This window comes from Miniopterus schreibersii (genome assembly GCF_964146895.1).
Source record: "Miniopterus schreibersii genome assembly, chromosome: 4".
In the NCBI taxonomy this organism is placed as follows: domain Eukaryota; kingdom Metazoa; phylum Chordata; class Mammalia; order Chiroptera; family Miniopteridae; genus Miniopterus; species Miniopterus schreibersii.
The window spans coordinates 47,762,170-47,779,014 of record NC_138105.1 but is presented as its reverse complement, the minus strand read 5'-3'; the positions used below and the strand labels follow the sequence as shown (position 1 = coordinate 47,779,014).

The 16,845-nt window shown below is 35.1% G+C and overlaps 1 protein-coding gene across 1 annotated transcript in view; it reads right to left on the bottom strand.

Moving 5' to 3' along the window:
* LOC308556210 (uncharacterized protein) overlaps positions 1-16,845 on the bottom strand; it is a 91,800-nt gene that overhangs the window by 56,160 nt on the left and 18,795 nt on the right. Inside the window, exons 7-12 of the mRNA XM_081135381.1 lie at positions 13,721-13,764; positions 13,092-13,169; positions 10,071-10,267; positions 4,999-5,063; positions 3,140-3,246; positions 1,121-1,232 (exon numbers count right to left, since the gene is read on the bottom strand). Coding sequence (XP_080991507.1) covers positions 1,121-1,232; positions 3,140-3,246; positions 4,999-5,063; positions 10,071-10,267; positions 13,092-13,169; positions 13,721-13,764 — 603 coding nt within the window. The remainder of the gene's footprint in view (positions 1-1,120; positions 1,233-3,139; positions 3,247-4,998; positions 5,064-10,070; positions 10,268-13,091; positions 13,170-13,720; positions 13,765-16,845) is intronic.

The window sequence follows — 16,845 nt, the reverse complement described above, 5'->3', positions numbered from 1 at the left end:
TGGCTAAAAGTATAAATGCTGGAAAGAGACAGTAGGGGGTTCAAAATTTGGACCTGCTCCTCCTCATTAGCTGTTTGACGAAAGGCAAATTATTCAATCTCTCTGTGCCTGAGTTTCCTCATTTATAAAATGGAAATACCAATACATATACCTTAAAGGGTTGTTGTGATAGCTAAATGACCACAAATAAAGAACTTAGAACAGTGCCTGGCACATACTAACCTCTCAACCAGTGTTGTGATTGCTACTGTTATTTCCCATACATTTTTCCATCTTTGATTAACACTTAAGTGAAAGCAGTAACTATAGGCCAAAATATCTACAAATAATCAGAATAAATAAAATGGCCAAACCTCTGTGAATATGACCACTGAAGTTAAAAAGTCCTAAAAGTTATTCAAAAGGGTTAAAGATGTGAATAAAAAGTTATATAAGACATACCTGTAACAATGCTGTTAGAAATATATGATAGAGAAAAAACTACCTTAACAAAGTCAAATTAATTATCCATAATTTAAAGAGACAATGATATGACTTCATTTTGTCTAATTTGACCATTCATATTTCTAAAATAACCTCAAAATGCCTTGGATTAAATTAGATTAATGAAATTGATTTTTAATGGGTGGTCACAATAGATTTGACATACTTTATATATTACATTCTCTCACACTCTTTCTAATGAATAGCTAGAAAATTTCCTGTAAAAATGGAAGAAATATTATTTCTATTTTTGCTGCAAAAGAACAACATATATTAAGAACTTGTCAGAAGTTAAACATTTAAATATTCATAGCTCTCTAAACACTTTTGCAGAAAACCATATTTGTGACATCCAAGAGCCTAAACATAACTCAAATATTAAATGTGTGGTAAGAAAGAAAGGAGATGGCATTAGGGTAAGTCTTGAGATAGGCAAATAGAAAATTCACATTGAATAACAAACTTGTTGTAGAACATACATTTAAAAAATACATACTATAGCACTGAAATAACCCAAAATTCATAACCCATTAAACCTTAGTCAGATTGGTCTTTACAATACTTTCATCAGTACGTGATTAAGAATATTCCAAACCATTCACTCTCATTGGAACAAGAAATGTGCTGTTCTACTTACTCCATTTAAATGTGCTTTAGCTTGTGCTCCATATGTTTCTTCAGATCCTAAAATTTGTACATGAACTTCACTATAATCTTCTAAGCCAGCTTTTTCAAACATAAGACGAGTTCTGCAGCAAAGAATATGTAACCCCCCCAAAATTTCGTGAATTTATGGTAGATCAATTCCAATATTCCCTTAGTTTTGGTTCCTGATCAAGATCACCCATTCTGGATTTCAATAACAATTACAGTTGAAGGACTAGGGCACTTTAGGGCACTTTTGGGTATCAAGTCACTCCTGAATATTAGCTTTAGCTTCAAACCACAACATTTGTTATGTGACAGCCTCAATGTCCTTATTTTCTAAACAGTCTAAAACTGAAAAGTTTTCTCTTTGACCCAATAATTACATGTGCGAGTACTTTTTATATTTCTAAGGGATTAGAGTTTATGTTTTTTGTTGTTGCTTAAAGTTTTATTATTAATCTGTTGTATTACATATGGTCCAAGGATGTGGTCTGTAAAATTTCTACTTTCTGAAATGGATTAAGGTAGGCTTGAGGATGCTTGGAAACGAGGTACATACTTGCCTTTGGGGGGAAAATGTTCTACCTGTAGCTATTAATTCAACATTATTATATTATCCTAATACTCTATGTTCTTTTTTAGTCAACTTGATAAATTCTAAGATCTGTTAAACAATTGTATTTCTCTCCATTTCTCTCTATGTAGCTAGTAGTTCTGGCCTAAACGCCTCAATGCTATGTTATTTAGCACATCAGAGTGTACGACTGCATCACCTTTATTGTGTGGGATACATTTCGTGCCATTTAAAGTCTACTTTACATTCATGTATCACCTCCCTTTATTTTTTTTCCCTTCTCATTCTCCTCCTCTTCTGCTTCCTCACCTTTCTTCCTATTCTTTGCCTACTCTGATATTTTTTACTTTTTTCAATGGCTGTATTTCAATGTGCATCGTAACACTTAGCTGGGCATTGATTTTAATCTATTTTAAGATTATCTTTTAATTGAGCAGTTTATAACACTTACGTTCCTTTCCACAACTCTGATTTTGACTTTACTTTTGAGATCTTGTTTTATGCTTTCTGTTCAATGTTTGCTTTGTTTTCTGACTTTTGGAACAGTCATTCATCCATTCAACAATATTTACTGAAGAATGTGTGTCAGGTATCGTGACAGGTAACTATGTTTTCATTGCTTTTATTTTATTTAATTTAAATGCCTAAAAGGTACTTATTTTTTAGATAAAGTGGTGCCTCGGTTTTCGAATGTAATCCGTCCCGGAAGCCCGTTCGAGTTCTGAAACTGCCCCAAACCGAGGGATCCACAGCTGACAGCTGGGCCTCAGGATCCTGCCCTCAGCAGGAGCCGTGGGGCATGTTCGACTTCTGAGGCAGGTTCGAAAACCGAAGCATTGCCTTCCGGGTTTACGGCGTTCGTAAACCAAAATGTTCGTCAACAGAGACGTTCGAAAACAGAGGTGCCACTGTGTGTGTATGTATGTGTGTGTATATACATATATATATAATATATTTATATATATACATATATATATATACATATATATATATATTTTTTTTTTTTAAGAAAGGAGAACTTTCTGGGACAAACAAAATGATCTCCAGACACCAAACACTTGTAGGAACCATATGACCTGTGAATGGGTCGGTTACTTCTGATTCTATTGCCAGTGTGCACTATGTTAACTTTCTGAACATAATTTTTAGGTTAAGGAAAAAAAGTGTAAGTTTTCTAGTAGAATTTAGCATCCACAAAATTTTTCTAATACCTGTTTCTGGGCATCTTGCACACTAAACTGTAAGATTGTTGGTGCAGGGCTCGTTTGTATCAGTACCTGTTGCTTGACATACAATGTGCTGAATGAATATATAAATATTTTCAGGGGAAATGTTAAGTGGTCATAATAATGACTTTTGTTAAATAACTTGGTCACTGACATGCTTTAAATTTAGTTAGACTAGAGAACCCGTCTTTTTGTTTTATGTACAAACCTTTTCAAAATACTTTCAGCTGTTCTCCTTCCCTTTTCAGTTGCTTTTGGCCCTCCCATTGGGCAGACAGCAGTTGCTCTGAAACCGTCGTAGTAACAAGCACTCACCTGATGACATAAGGTTACAAATATAAACAATGGTATAATCTATGCCAACAATATGCCCTAGAATGAACTATCTGACTACTGATCAGAAACTATCTCATCTATTCCAAGTATATCAATAAGTAAAGTTGCCTTTTCTTAAATGAAATAATGACTTTCACAGAGGTAAAGTGGAAGCTTTAAAAAGAAATGATCAGGAGTTAAGGTTATAATAGAAATCTAATCTCATTGTAGAAACTTAGAAAAATATATAAAAACTGTTTTAATCCAAATTGTGGCCTTACTTTTAATGGAGATGTGGCAGAGAATAGGTCTATCACAGAGGATCTCAAGAAACTCAAAGCTCTAACTGCAAACATTAGTACAGATCTTATAAGTATTCGCTAAAATTATGGAAGAAACTGGTCCAACTGTGAAGGGACATCCTAATTACCAAGTGACAAAAACAAGAGACCAACAACTCTAGAATAAGTTGAGACTTCAAGTTCATTATAAAAAATATGAATGCAATAAAATATTTAAAAACTTCACTACATAAATAAATAATTAATTACAACTATATTTGACCATTATTTCTGTATTTAGAAAAACATTTTTGTGGCTTTAAATCGTATTGCTATTTAAGCTTCCAATCAAACTCTTTCTTCTACTTGGGATGAGAATTTGGAAATGCTCTATTGAAAACAATCTAAATGTCCAACAAGGATGTAATGATTAAGTGAACTGTGATATATGCTGATAATGGAATGCTATGGAACATTTTTGAAATAATATTAAAAAGTATTTAATCATGAAGAAATGCTCTTAATGTTAAATTAATACAACTGAAATATCTAAATATGTGTTCATATTTGCATGTGACTGCCACCCTTTTTTGTTTATGCTGGTTTGAATTGTTTGTCACTTGCAATAAAAAGTCGTAACTAGAATATTTGTAGGTTATTAATAAAAAATCCATTTAAAAAACTTTATATTAACAGTCTGCCTTTTTTTAAACTGATGCTTTACATTTAGAAACAGAATCACTTTGTAGCCTTCAGAGGCCTTGGTAAAGCAACAGGATAAAAAAAAAAAAAAGCACATTTGCCTAAATTTTGTTTTCTACAATAAACGTATCACATCTAAAATAGTAACACAGCCCTGACCAGTCTGGCTCAGTGGTTAGAGTGTCGGCCCTCGGACTGAAGGGTCCCAGGTTTGACTCTGGCCAAGGGCATGTATCTTGGTTGCAGGCTCCATCTCCTATGGGAGGCAACCAACTGATGTGTCCCTTTCACATAGACGTCTCTGTCTCTCTTTCTCTCTCTGTCCCTTCCACTCTTTCTGAAAAGCAATGGAAAAATATCCTTAGGTGAAGATTAAAAAAATAAAAATAAAATAGTAACATTATTTTTAATATTGCACAGATATATGTTCTCTGTATTAATACTTCAAAACCAACCCTAGGGTCCTTCTCTATGATGCTGTATAATTGTGGTACTAACATACACACCCGTAGTTTCATATAAATAATGATTACCCTAAATTTAAGGAATTCCACAGTGTAAGTATAATTATAAATTCTGGAATTTATATATACCAATTAATCTTACCAATATCAAGAAACCAAAGTTGGGCTGTGGGCTTATCTGCCTACTTTCTACAGGAAATTAATATCTTATGCCTAATTAAATCCCCTATCTATTGTACAGAGGGCAATTAATGTGCTTCCTCTCGAACTCTAAACAGGTAGCAAAATCACACAAGAGAAAAGACCTTATAAAAGGAAGAAGGAGGTGACCCCTTTGCTCCTTGAACCCGCACTGCTCCACCTTCAATACCTAAACATTAAAGAGAAAAACAGGATCACTTATTTTAATACAAAATTTGTTCATTACTTTTAATACACAGCTGTGCTCCTTAGATGAACTCAAAAGTTAAAGAATGGAGAATATTAGAAATTTCTCTAAAACAAGAAATGCAACTTATTTTAACTTGCTATCTATTTAAATTACATCATTGACAAGATCACAACAGGCCTTTTAAGCTTCTGAGCACATCCTTATGAAGTGAAAAGATCTTTATCAGCCTCACCAATAAAACTGTCATTACTTAGTGAAGTGTCAGAAAAGTTGGGCTAATTACAGCTTAATACAGTTCACATTCTCATCTCATAAATGCAGTTCTGTGCCATTTTATATATCTATGCCCATTAACTACAATCTCTCTGAACTAAATAACATCTGAAACACTACTCAGGGTGAATAAATTATAGTATGAGAATAAAGTGGGTGCTAATAAGAATGATTCTAAGCAAGAAGATGTTTATCAGTGGATTAAATAATATACATGCCTGAGTTATTTGGTAAATGTGATAGATATATCATAATTTTGCAGACAATGGGTAACTTTCAAGAGAAGCAAAAATCTTAGCTACTATCTTCAGATCATTGAAAGCATTCTAAGAGCTTTTAAATCTAACTTATTTAACAATATTGCACAATAAATATAAAGAAAACTCTTTAAATACTCAAAACAAAGATCATAAAGGTATTATAGCTTTATCACACTTTTATCTTTAGTATCTATTTGATCAAACAAACATTTCCTTTCTGGGAGCACAAAACTGTTGAAGGAGCAAGGACTTGAAAATCAGGGAGGCTTAGATTTAATTCCCAGTTTAGCTGTGTGTTCTCAGGCAAATTACTCAACTTCCCTGTCTCCCTTTCCTCTTCTGTAAAATGAACATAAAAACTACTTGGCAACAGAGCTGTAAAGATTAAATACTTATAAGGACCCTATCTCACACCATGGCAGTATTAATATGACAGTTAGTGCTCACTTTTCCTCTTCCCTTCTCAGGTGACCCTTCGGAAACCTCATGCATTTTTAACTGAATTCCTAGCTGCAAACTATTCAAGGTGAAAAACATTATAGCTGACTCATTTTCTACAACCCAAAATGAATCTTTGAAAGGCCTTAGTCTCTAAATGATTTGAAACAATATTATTTCAATAGGGTCAATAAAGCTCTTAGAATTTCTTACATTTTATGACCCAGTTAGCTTTGTCTTTAAGTGCATTTACAAGTATTGGTTTAAAATCAAGAAGCCAAACAAAAATATAACTGAACTTCTTAATTCAGGAATATAATATAAGTAAACAGCCTGCGGTACCATAAAGTCAGCAAAGTAAACACTGGGAAGAGATAGTTGGCCTTGCTGTCTCTGTTAAGCATGTCAGAGTACGGCATCTAAAAATATTTGAAAAATCTGCCTAATTTCCATCTGTTATATTTCTCAGAGGATAACTAAAAGTTCATGTGAAAGTTCACGGTAAGTTCAAATATGTCATATCAGGGCATTTACAGGGTAAAAGTTCACTGGGAGTTTATTATTATTTTTTAAAGACTGAAGTGGAAAAAGAATAAATATGCTAATTGAAGTTATTTTATATTGCATTTTGATCACCGCATTTTTAAGCATCATAAATACAAAATATAAAATGTAAAAGGCCATGTGCTATGCATAATGGCAATGATGATGATCGTAAGGACGAGGCCTAAGATGGGAGCCTTGGGACTGTTCTTAGAGAAGCAGCAGATCAATTTTGGTTGTTCTCGATATTATTTAAAGAACAAGTTTTCACATTTTACACGGTATTGAGTACTTTGTTTAAACTACAGGCTTAGAAACAATAATATAGAGACATAGAGAAAAGAGAGGAACATCAGAAACAATAAGGGAGTGCAGGCCCAGCACATTTTATGATGCTTCCCTTTCCCGCGCTTCACAGACACTGCACTCTACAAACTGAAGGTTCGTGGCAACCGTGCCCAGCAAGTCCATCGGTGCCATTTTTCCAATAGCATTGGCTCACTTCCTTTATCTGTGTCATGTTATGGTAATTCTCACACTATTTCCAAGTCTTTCACTATTATTATATTTGTTATGGTGACCTGTGATAAGTCACCTCTGAGTTACTATTGCGATCGCTTGGGGGAGCCATGAACCGTGCCCATGTAAGACAGCGAACTTAATAAATGTGTATGTTCCGACTGCTCCGCTGATGGACTGTTCCCATCTCTCTCCCTCTTCTGGGGCCTTCTCAATCGCTGAGACACAGAAATACTGAAATTAGTCCAATTAATAGTCTTACAATGGCCTCGAAGTGTTCAAGTGAAGAGTCACAAGTCTCTCACTTTAAATAAAAAGCTAGAAATAATGAAGCTTAGAGAGGAAGGCAGGTCAGACGCTGGGATAGGCTGAAAGCTAGGCCTGTTGTGCCGAACAGCCAAGTTGTTAATGCAAAGGAAAAGTTCTTGGAGGAAATTAAAATTGCTCCTCCAGTGAGCACATGACTGATAAGAAAGTGGAACAGTTTTTACTGCTGATATGGAGAAAGTTTTAGTGGTTTGGATAGAAGATCAAACGAGCCATAACATTCCCTTAAGCCAAATACTAATCCAGGGCAAGGCCTTGACTCTCTTCAATTCTCTGAAGGCTGAGAGAAGTGAGGAAGCTGCAGAAGAAAAGTCTGAAACTAGCAGAGGTTAGTTCATTAGGTATAAGGAAAAGAGCCATCTCCATAAGATAAAGGAAGCAGTAAGTGCTGATATAGAAGGTGCAGCAAGTTATCCAGAAGATCTAAGCTAAGATAATAAACTGGCTACACTAAATAACAGAATTTCAGTATAGACAAAACAGCCTTCTATTGGAAGAAGATGCCATCTAAGACTTTCATAGCTCGAGAGGAGAAGTCAGTGCCTGGCTTCAAAGCTTTAAAGGACACGATGACTCTCTCCTTGGGCAGTAATGCAGCTGGTGACTTTAATTTAAAGCCAGTGCTCATTTACCATTCTGAAAATCCTAAGGTCCTTAAGAATTAGGCTAAATCTATTCTTCTTGTGTTTTATTAGTGAAACAACAAAGCCAGGATGACAGTAGATATGTTTACAACATGGTTTACTGAATATTTGAAGCCCACTGTTGAGACCTATTGCTCAGAAAAGAGTCCTTTCAAAATATGACTGCTCACTGACAATGCACCTGGCCACCCAAGAGCTCTGAGTGAGATATACAGAGATTACTGTTAGCCCTGGTTGGGTAGCTCAGTTGGTTAGAGCGTCGTTCCAAGTACACCAAGGTTGCGGGTTTGATCTGTGGTCAGGGCACATACAAGAATCAACCAATGATACATAAATAAGTGGAACAACAAATCAATGTCTCTCTCCTCCTCCTCCCTCTCTCCCTTCTCCCCCTTCCTCTCTCTCTAAAAAAAAAAAGAAAGAGAGAAAGTAATGTTGTTTTCATGCCTGCTAATACACTATCCATTCTTCAGTCCATGGATCAGAAGTAATTTTGACTTTCAAGTCTTATTTAAAAAATACATTTCGTATAGCTGTCATAGATAGTGATGGATCTGCGTAAAGTAAATTGTAAACCTTTTGGAGAGAATTCCCCATTCTCAATGCCATTATGAACATTCATGATTCACGGGAAGAGATCAAAATATCAACACTAACAGGAGTTTGGAAGAAACTGATTCCAACCCTCCTGGGTGATTTTGAGGGACTCAAGACTTCAGCGGAGGAAACAACTGCAGATGTGGTGGAAACAGCAAGAGAACTAGAATTAGAAGTGGAGCCCGAAGATGTGACTGAATTGCTGCAATCTCATGATGAAACCTAAATGGACAAGGAGTTGCTTCTTGTGGACGAGCAAATAAAGTGGTTTTTTGAGATGGTATCTACTGCTGGTGAAGATGCTGTGAAGATTGTTGAAATGATAAAGGATTTAGAATATTACATAACCTTAATTAATAAAGCAATGGCACGGTTTGAGAAGACTGACTCCAACTTTGAAAAAAGTTCTGTGCAGAACATGCTATCAAACAGCATATCAAACAGAGAAATCCTTCATAAAAGGCAGAGCCAATCAATGCAGCCAGTGTGATTTTTGCTTTAAGAAATTGCCACAGCCGCCCCAGCCTTCAGCAATCACCACCATGATCAGTCAGCAGCCACTGACATCACGGCAGGAGCCTCTCCCAGCAAAAAGATTATGACTCACTGAAGGCTCAGATGATGGTTAACCTTTTTTAGCAATAAAGTATTTTTAAATTAAGCTACATACATTGTCTTTTTAAAATATAATGCCATTGCACACTTAATAGACTACAGTATAGTGTAAACATAATTTTTATATGCACTGGGAAACCAAAAAAATTTGTGACTCACTTTATTGCTATATTCGCTTTACTGTGGTAGTCTGGAACCACATCCACAAAATCTCCTAGGTATTTGAACATAGCATTTATTTGTTCACTCATTTAATAAATGTTTATCTCGTTTATTATTTGCAAGGTGCTGTATGTACTAGGGATTGTAAAGGACACAGAAATTCACCAGACAAAAGTTCTGTTTTCAAGAAGTCTACCATGGAGTAGGAAACATATTAAATAAAAACAATAGATAAATAAATAAATAAATAACACAAGGTTGAAGTCATTAAGATACCGGTAAAATGATTTTGAAGTTTATAGAAAACTAATCTTGGATTTAATTACTAGCTAAATACCTAATTAAGACACTATTTTTATTTTTTGCCAAATTGTTAAACATGTGACATGTGTTAAAAGTAGAGTTAAAAAAAATCTCTTTCCCACTTCATTCCAACGACCTTCTAGTAAATGGCATTGACTACATCATAGAATTGTCAAGTTTTCTCCACATGTGGCTTAGAAAAGATGGTATTAGATTTGAAAACAATTATAATTTTATGTTAAAAACGTCCAGAGAGAAAGGGAGAGAATGTAACATTTACAAGCAAAACCATGTGAGTCACTGACCTGGAATTTCAGTAATAGAGACTTGAGAAAAGTCACAAGTCACATCAGGTAAGAGATAACGCCGAGGATCGCCAATTTCATAGAGCAGCTGCTCAGCCACTGTACCAAAGGAGACCAACCCCCCTGTGCCAGGGGGCTTGGAGAGGAAGAACCGTCCATCAGGAAAGCATTCCAGTACGGGAAATCCAATATTGTGCCTGGGTGAAAATCAGGGACCACTATGGTTCAGAACAGCCAGGAAGAAAACCTCAGGAAAAGATGTTACATTTTATCAAACAATATTTTTGATGAATAACAATAATCCAAAGCTGTATATTTTACATATTATACTACCTTTTAAATCATACGATGGCTTATTCATGCATGATAAGTACTGAATATGGATGATGTCTGAGAGCCAAAGAGAAGGAAACCATATTGAGAGGCATGGAAGAATATTTAGTATAGAAATTCAGATACTATTTTTCAGAAGGTTTGCAAATGGTCTCTAGCTCCTCCTGATGTGAAGTGATGAGAACCCCTGCTGAATGGAGCATGAGATTCAAGGAGAGTCAGGGGAACGAGACTGCAGCAGCTGTGGTGTCTAAAGAGGGCCACATATCATTCGATTCCTGCCCCGTCAGATTTCCCTAGTGAGTCTCAGAGTGAGCATGGCTTACTCCACTGGTGATCGGCTGGGTTCTCCCTCCCTCCACTTAATTATAAACCCAAGCTGGTGAAACTTGGGCCTCAGCTTTCAAAGAAGCATTTATTTATAATGTAAGAAAGGTAAGATAATTGGAAGATAAACAAGAAGGGGGATACAGGGTAATTTAGAGTTACAGACTGTGACCCTAGTTTGGTTCTGAAATGGTCATTTAAACATGATCTTTATTTTTTTGTAAGATTTTCCACTGAATTTTAGAGAGAGGGGAAGGGAAAGGGAAGGAAAGAGAGACAAAGAGAAAGAGAGAGAAAGAGACAGACAGACAGACAGACAGACATTGACCTGGTCAGGAATCGAACCGGCAACACTTCAGTGCACAGACGACACCAGACCAAATGAGCCATTCTGGCCAGGGCAACATGGTCATTTTTAATAAGAAGAAAAAGACTCCTCTTTGATTCTGGAGGAAAAGAACATTTCATTGTGGTAGACCATAATAAAACTTTAAAAGTCAAATCAAAAAGGTCATATACAAAAAAATAATGAAAGCGAATGCATTTTATTTTGGTATTTCTAAAGTATATTGAAGCACAATAAAACAAAAGCTATAAAAATGAACCACCTTCTCAGGTGAAAAGACATTATAATAAAAATGTCAATTCTACCAAACTGATTATACACCCAAAAAGAAATGCCATTGTAATTCCTTCCTTTGGATGAAATGATCTTAAGGTTCATGTAGAAGAATAAATGCCAAAGAATAGCAAAAAACTTTTTAAAAGGTGACGGGAGAGTGAGAAAGAGCTTGGCCTGTCAGATATTAGAACATCTTCTCATGCACCAGGGTGTGAATATTTGTATATGCGTTTACATCCATACAGATTATCTGAGGGTTAACAAAAAGTAGGAAAGAATATATGTTAGATCAGTGAGGTGATTACATGGACAGAATGGTGCTGATAAGCAGGAGGCGATGAGCAGGAAGAGAGGAGCCAAACAAAAAATTATAAAAAGCTGCCCTGGTTGCCAGAGGGAAGGGAGTTTGGGGAGCTGAGTGAAAAAGGCAAAGGGACTAAGAAGTACAGATTGGTAGTCACAGAACAGTCATGAGGATGTGAAGTGCAGCATGGGGAATATAGTCAATGACACTGTGATAACTGTGTGTGGTGCCAGGTGGGCGCTGGAAGTATCAGGGGACCACCCTGTAAAGTGCATGACTGTCTAACCACTATATCGTACACCTGAAAAAATAAATAAATCTACATTAAAGAGAGCAGGTAAGAAGACCATGTCACTCATTTATGACAAGTATTTTATATATATATAAACTAAATTTTTAACAATTAGAAAAGGAAAGAAAGATACTTGAGTATGATTGGTTAAAGAGAGTTTACAATCTAGCTGAACGGATAGAAACAAGATGACAGATCCAGGTGGTGAGATTGATGGAAAGATGAGAAAGTGGTTGAGAAATGGCTTGGAATGCAGGCAGATCACACGCGGTCTTCCACACTGTCCTAAAAGAGAGAGACTCTATTTCTATTTTAAGTACTATATTAATTTCCTAGGGCTGCCATACTAAGTACCAAGAATTGGATGGCTTGAAGCAGCAGAAATTTATCATCTCAGTTCTGGAGACCAGAATTTTGAAATCACAGTGCCAACAAGCACAGCGATGCTCTCTTGACGCTCTAGGGGAGAACTCTTCCTTGGCCTTCTCCCGGCTTCGGGTGTTCTTTGGTTTGTAGATGCGTCACTCCAACTCTGTCTTCATAGGGTCTGTCTTCACATTGTTTTCCATCTGTATGTGTCTTTCACTAGGTCCAAATTTCTACTTGTTATTAGAACAAAAGTCCTGTTGGGTTAGGGCCCACCATAATGATCTCATTTTGATTTTATTACTGCTGTAAAGACCCTACTTCCAAATGAGGTCACATTTTAGGGTACTGGGGGGTTAGAACTACAACGTATCTTTGGCCTAGGTTCCTTGTCGTTCAGTGAGACTTGACAGTTGGAGCCTTGGGATGAGGGGCTTGAGGGCTACAATTCAACCCAAAATAGGTACAAAGTTCAGCTTAATAATAAGCTAAAAACCATAATAAAAGATTGTATATTATTTTAGGAAAGTATGATTTTTAACATGTCAAAAAGAATCCTCCTGAAACTTAGCTCTGGATCCTAATAGGGTAATGACGTCGAGGATATAAAATTTGTCTGTTTCATAATACAAATAAAAAGCAATATTCAATACAAATAAATAACACAAGTTTTAAAACAGCAATTATTACAGTTTAATAAACAGAAAATAAAATTTCTAAATGTAGATGTGATATGCCATGCTATAATATATGTATATATAAAATATAGCTTCCTACCAGTCTGGCACCAAATGCCAATCTGTGAATATTCCACCAGTACTCTGAGCACCACATTCAATGAGATGGCCTGCAAGGCTACAAAGCAAACAAAAAACAGCATTAATATGGTGAGCAACATTTTCGATACCTGCCCAAATATAAAATAATGTTATAAATAAAACTTTATTTTTGAAGGTATGATCATAAAAGTGAGAAAAATCTTGGTAAGTTTACATGGGTGCCACTTTGTTTTTGTTTGCTTTAATAAAGTAGGCCAATCATGCAGAAAGGCTAGCTTGCAATAACAGAAAGTGGCCTGGTCTGAAAATCAGAGGAAACTAGGCCAACTGACAGACTTTGATCAAAATGAGACTAATGCATTACTGTAAAGTTGTGAGAATTAACTGAGACAAAAATATGTGAAAGTACCATGAAAATTCCAAAGTGCTTCAAAATGTAAGTATTACCAGGCTTAAAGTGTCACATTATATTTTCACTATATTATAGAACAGCAGAGAAAATGTGTAAAATATTACTGTCCTATTTAATATGACCCATATTTTAATTTCTGAAAAGCTTAAGTAAATTTTACTGTAATGTAGTTAAAAGAGTAAAATTACTACTGATATTATTATTATTAGACTTACCTTCCAGCAGCTAATAAATCAAAGTCATTGCTTTTCCAGCCAAACTATGAGGGGGAAAAAAAAACCACACAAAAATTAATTATTTTATTTACAATTCATCCACTTAAGATATAGATTCCTTACATAGTACGTGTTTAAAATAATTCCCTACTTGATCTAAAGTACAATTGAAGATTACTGCATAGGAAAAAAGGGACATCTGTAATATTTTAAACAAAAATAAAATTTTAAAAAATAATAACAATAAAAATAAAATTACTGCATAGATTCAAATAAGAAATTATATGGAGAAACTAACAAAAACCTCTCATGAAAACCTGAAGTAGAATTTTGCCCTGGACAAGATGGAATAACCCGGACCAAGTTAAATTACTTCCTGGAACAAAAGAAGAGCCAGTTAAAATGCATGAAACAATAGTTTTTAAAACACTAGACATCAGGCAACAGAAACTAGTGATCCCTAAGCAGGGTGAAACAAACGAAATGAGCCTAGGATTGAGTTTCCAGGCCCAGGGCTGGGGGTCCAAATGGGATCTGGCGGACTCCCTGCGTTAAGGAGCTGAGTGTCCAGGAAGACCAAGATGACTAGAGTTTGCAGGGAAGACTGCCACACAGAGAGAGCCGTGCAGAGAGAGAGAACTCCAGAGATCTCCACAGGGCCCCTTTCAAGTATTCAGCCATGAGCTAGCCAGCACAGGGGTAGGAGGAAGCTCCCTCAGTCCAGGAATAGTGCATATTGACACCAGCCAGACTGAAAATCTCACAATTCATAGGAAAATGGGTAGTGTTCAGAAAAGCCTTGCTGCAATAGTGGGAAATAATTAATCCTAGACTAGATGCTGCTCTGGTCCTGTTTAACAAATCTTAAAAGCAAGACCAAAAAGGCTCAAAGAATTATAAAATAAGTGATCATATTTCAAGATAAAGCTCAAAAATATTTACAGGAATATGAAAATATCCTGCAACCAACAAGTTAAAATTCACAATGTATGACAGACATCCCATCCAAAATTACCAGGCATGCAGAAAAAGCAGAAAAATGTGACCCATATTGAGAGAAAAATCTCAACAGATCCATATCCTAAACAGATGGTAAAACTAGCAGACATTAAAATATAGACATTACTGAAAGTGTATTTTATGCGTTGAAAAAAATAAAACGTATACAAAATTAAAGCACAAAAAGATCCCAATTTGAATTTCTAAAGATAGCAAGTATGATTTTGAGATAAAAAACAACAACACACTCACTGATTGTGATAATGGCAAATTAGACATTGCAGAAAAAATGATTATTTAATGTAAAGACATAGCAGTAGAAACTAATCAAAAGTTTCATGGAGAGAAAAAAGAATATCAAAAATAAAGAGAGCATCAGGGAGCTCTTGGAAAATGCTACGTGGCATGATACATGTGTAACTGGAGTCCCAGAGGAGGGAGAGGGACATAAAAAAAATATTTGAAGAAATAAAGGCTAAAATATTTTTTAATTGGATGAAACTATAAATTCACAGAAGCATGAAGATCAAAAACACCAAGCACAAGAAATATTAAAAAAGGCACATTAAAATAAAATTGCTCAAAAACAGTGACAGAGAAAATCTTAAAAGCAGACAACAAAAGGAAGATATATTACACCTAGAGATACAAAGAGAAATATGAAAGCAAATTTCTCATCAGAAGCAATGCCAAGAAGGCAGAACAACTCTAAAATACTGAAAGAAATAAAAAACTGTCAACCTTGAATTCTATACTCAGGGAAAATATCTTTCAAAGACAATGGTGAAATAAAGACTTCTCCAGACATACAAAAGCTGAAAGACTCATCACCAGCAGACCTGTATCATAACACTAAATGTCAAACGAGAGTTCCTCAGGCAAAAGGAAAGTGATTCTAGATGGAAATACCGATCCACACGGGAGACAGAAGAGCACCAGAAATGTGAACTACAGTATATGGGTGAATATAGAAGTTTTTTTCTTAGCATTTAAAGCACTTAACATAATTTTATTATTATAATATCAATAAAATATAAGTAACAATAAATTAGAAAAATACTAAATAATAACAATGTATTGTTGGGTTTACAATATACATAGAAATAAAAGTATGAAAACAAAGGTACAAAAAATAGGAGGGGGGAAAAACAGAAGGATATAATTGTAAAGTTCTTCTGCTCTATGTGAAATAGTTTAGTATCACTTGAAAGTAAACTGCAACATTAAAGAATTATACAACAAACACTAGGCCATCATTAAAATAGCAAAACAAAGAGTTACAGCTAATAAATCAATAAATGACATAAAGTGGAATTAAGAAAAACACAATCTTAATCTCAAACTAAGCAGAAAATAGGAAACAAAGAATTAGATAAAAAAAAAAAAAAAAAAAGAAATAGCAAGATGACATTTAAACCTAACTATGTCAATAGTCACATTAAAGTAAATGATCTAAACGCTCTAAATTAAAAGGCAAAGATTATCAGATTAAATAAAAAAGGAAGACTCGAAAGAAAGTGAGCATGGCTACATTAGTATCTGATGGGGTAGATTTCAGAGCAAAGACTATTACTAAGAATAAAAAAGGTTATTTCATAATAATAAAGAGGTCACGTCATCAGAAAGACATATTATGTACATGTAATTGTGATTAACATAAGCTCACTAGGAAATGCTCCCTAAATCCATTCAGAATGTTCAGAGAGGGGAAGAAGGAGGGATAAATAGCAGAGTAAACTTTATAAAAGTTTCCTGCCCCCAAGACTTTAATGGCCCATGGGAGAGAAGAAATGGACCATTGAGGATCCCTAATTTAAGAAACATAAAAGCTAAAATTTCAGTCAGATAGAAGGTCAGAATATAAACCAATTCTATAAAAATTGGTTCTTTCATCCTCTTATGTCCCTAAATTTACACACACACACACACACACACATACACACACAATACTCATTAATGTAGGGGTTTTTTTAAAGAAAACCACCAGTCAGGCTCTGTGGTTATGAAAACATATGTAATGTTTGGGTTTTTAAATCAAAATCCTGTCATGTCTTTTTTTAAAATGTAAACTAATTTTTAAAAATTTCAGGCTAAACCTAAATATTTTTCCAGTTACAACTCATCAA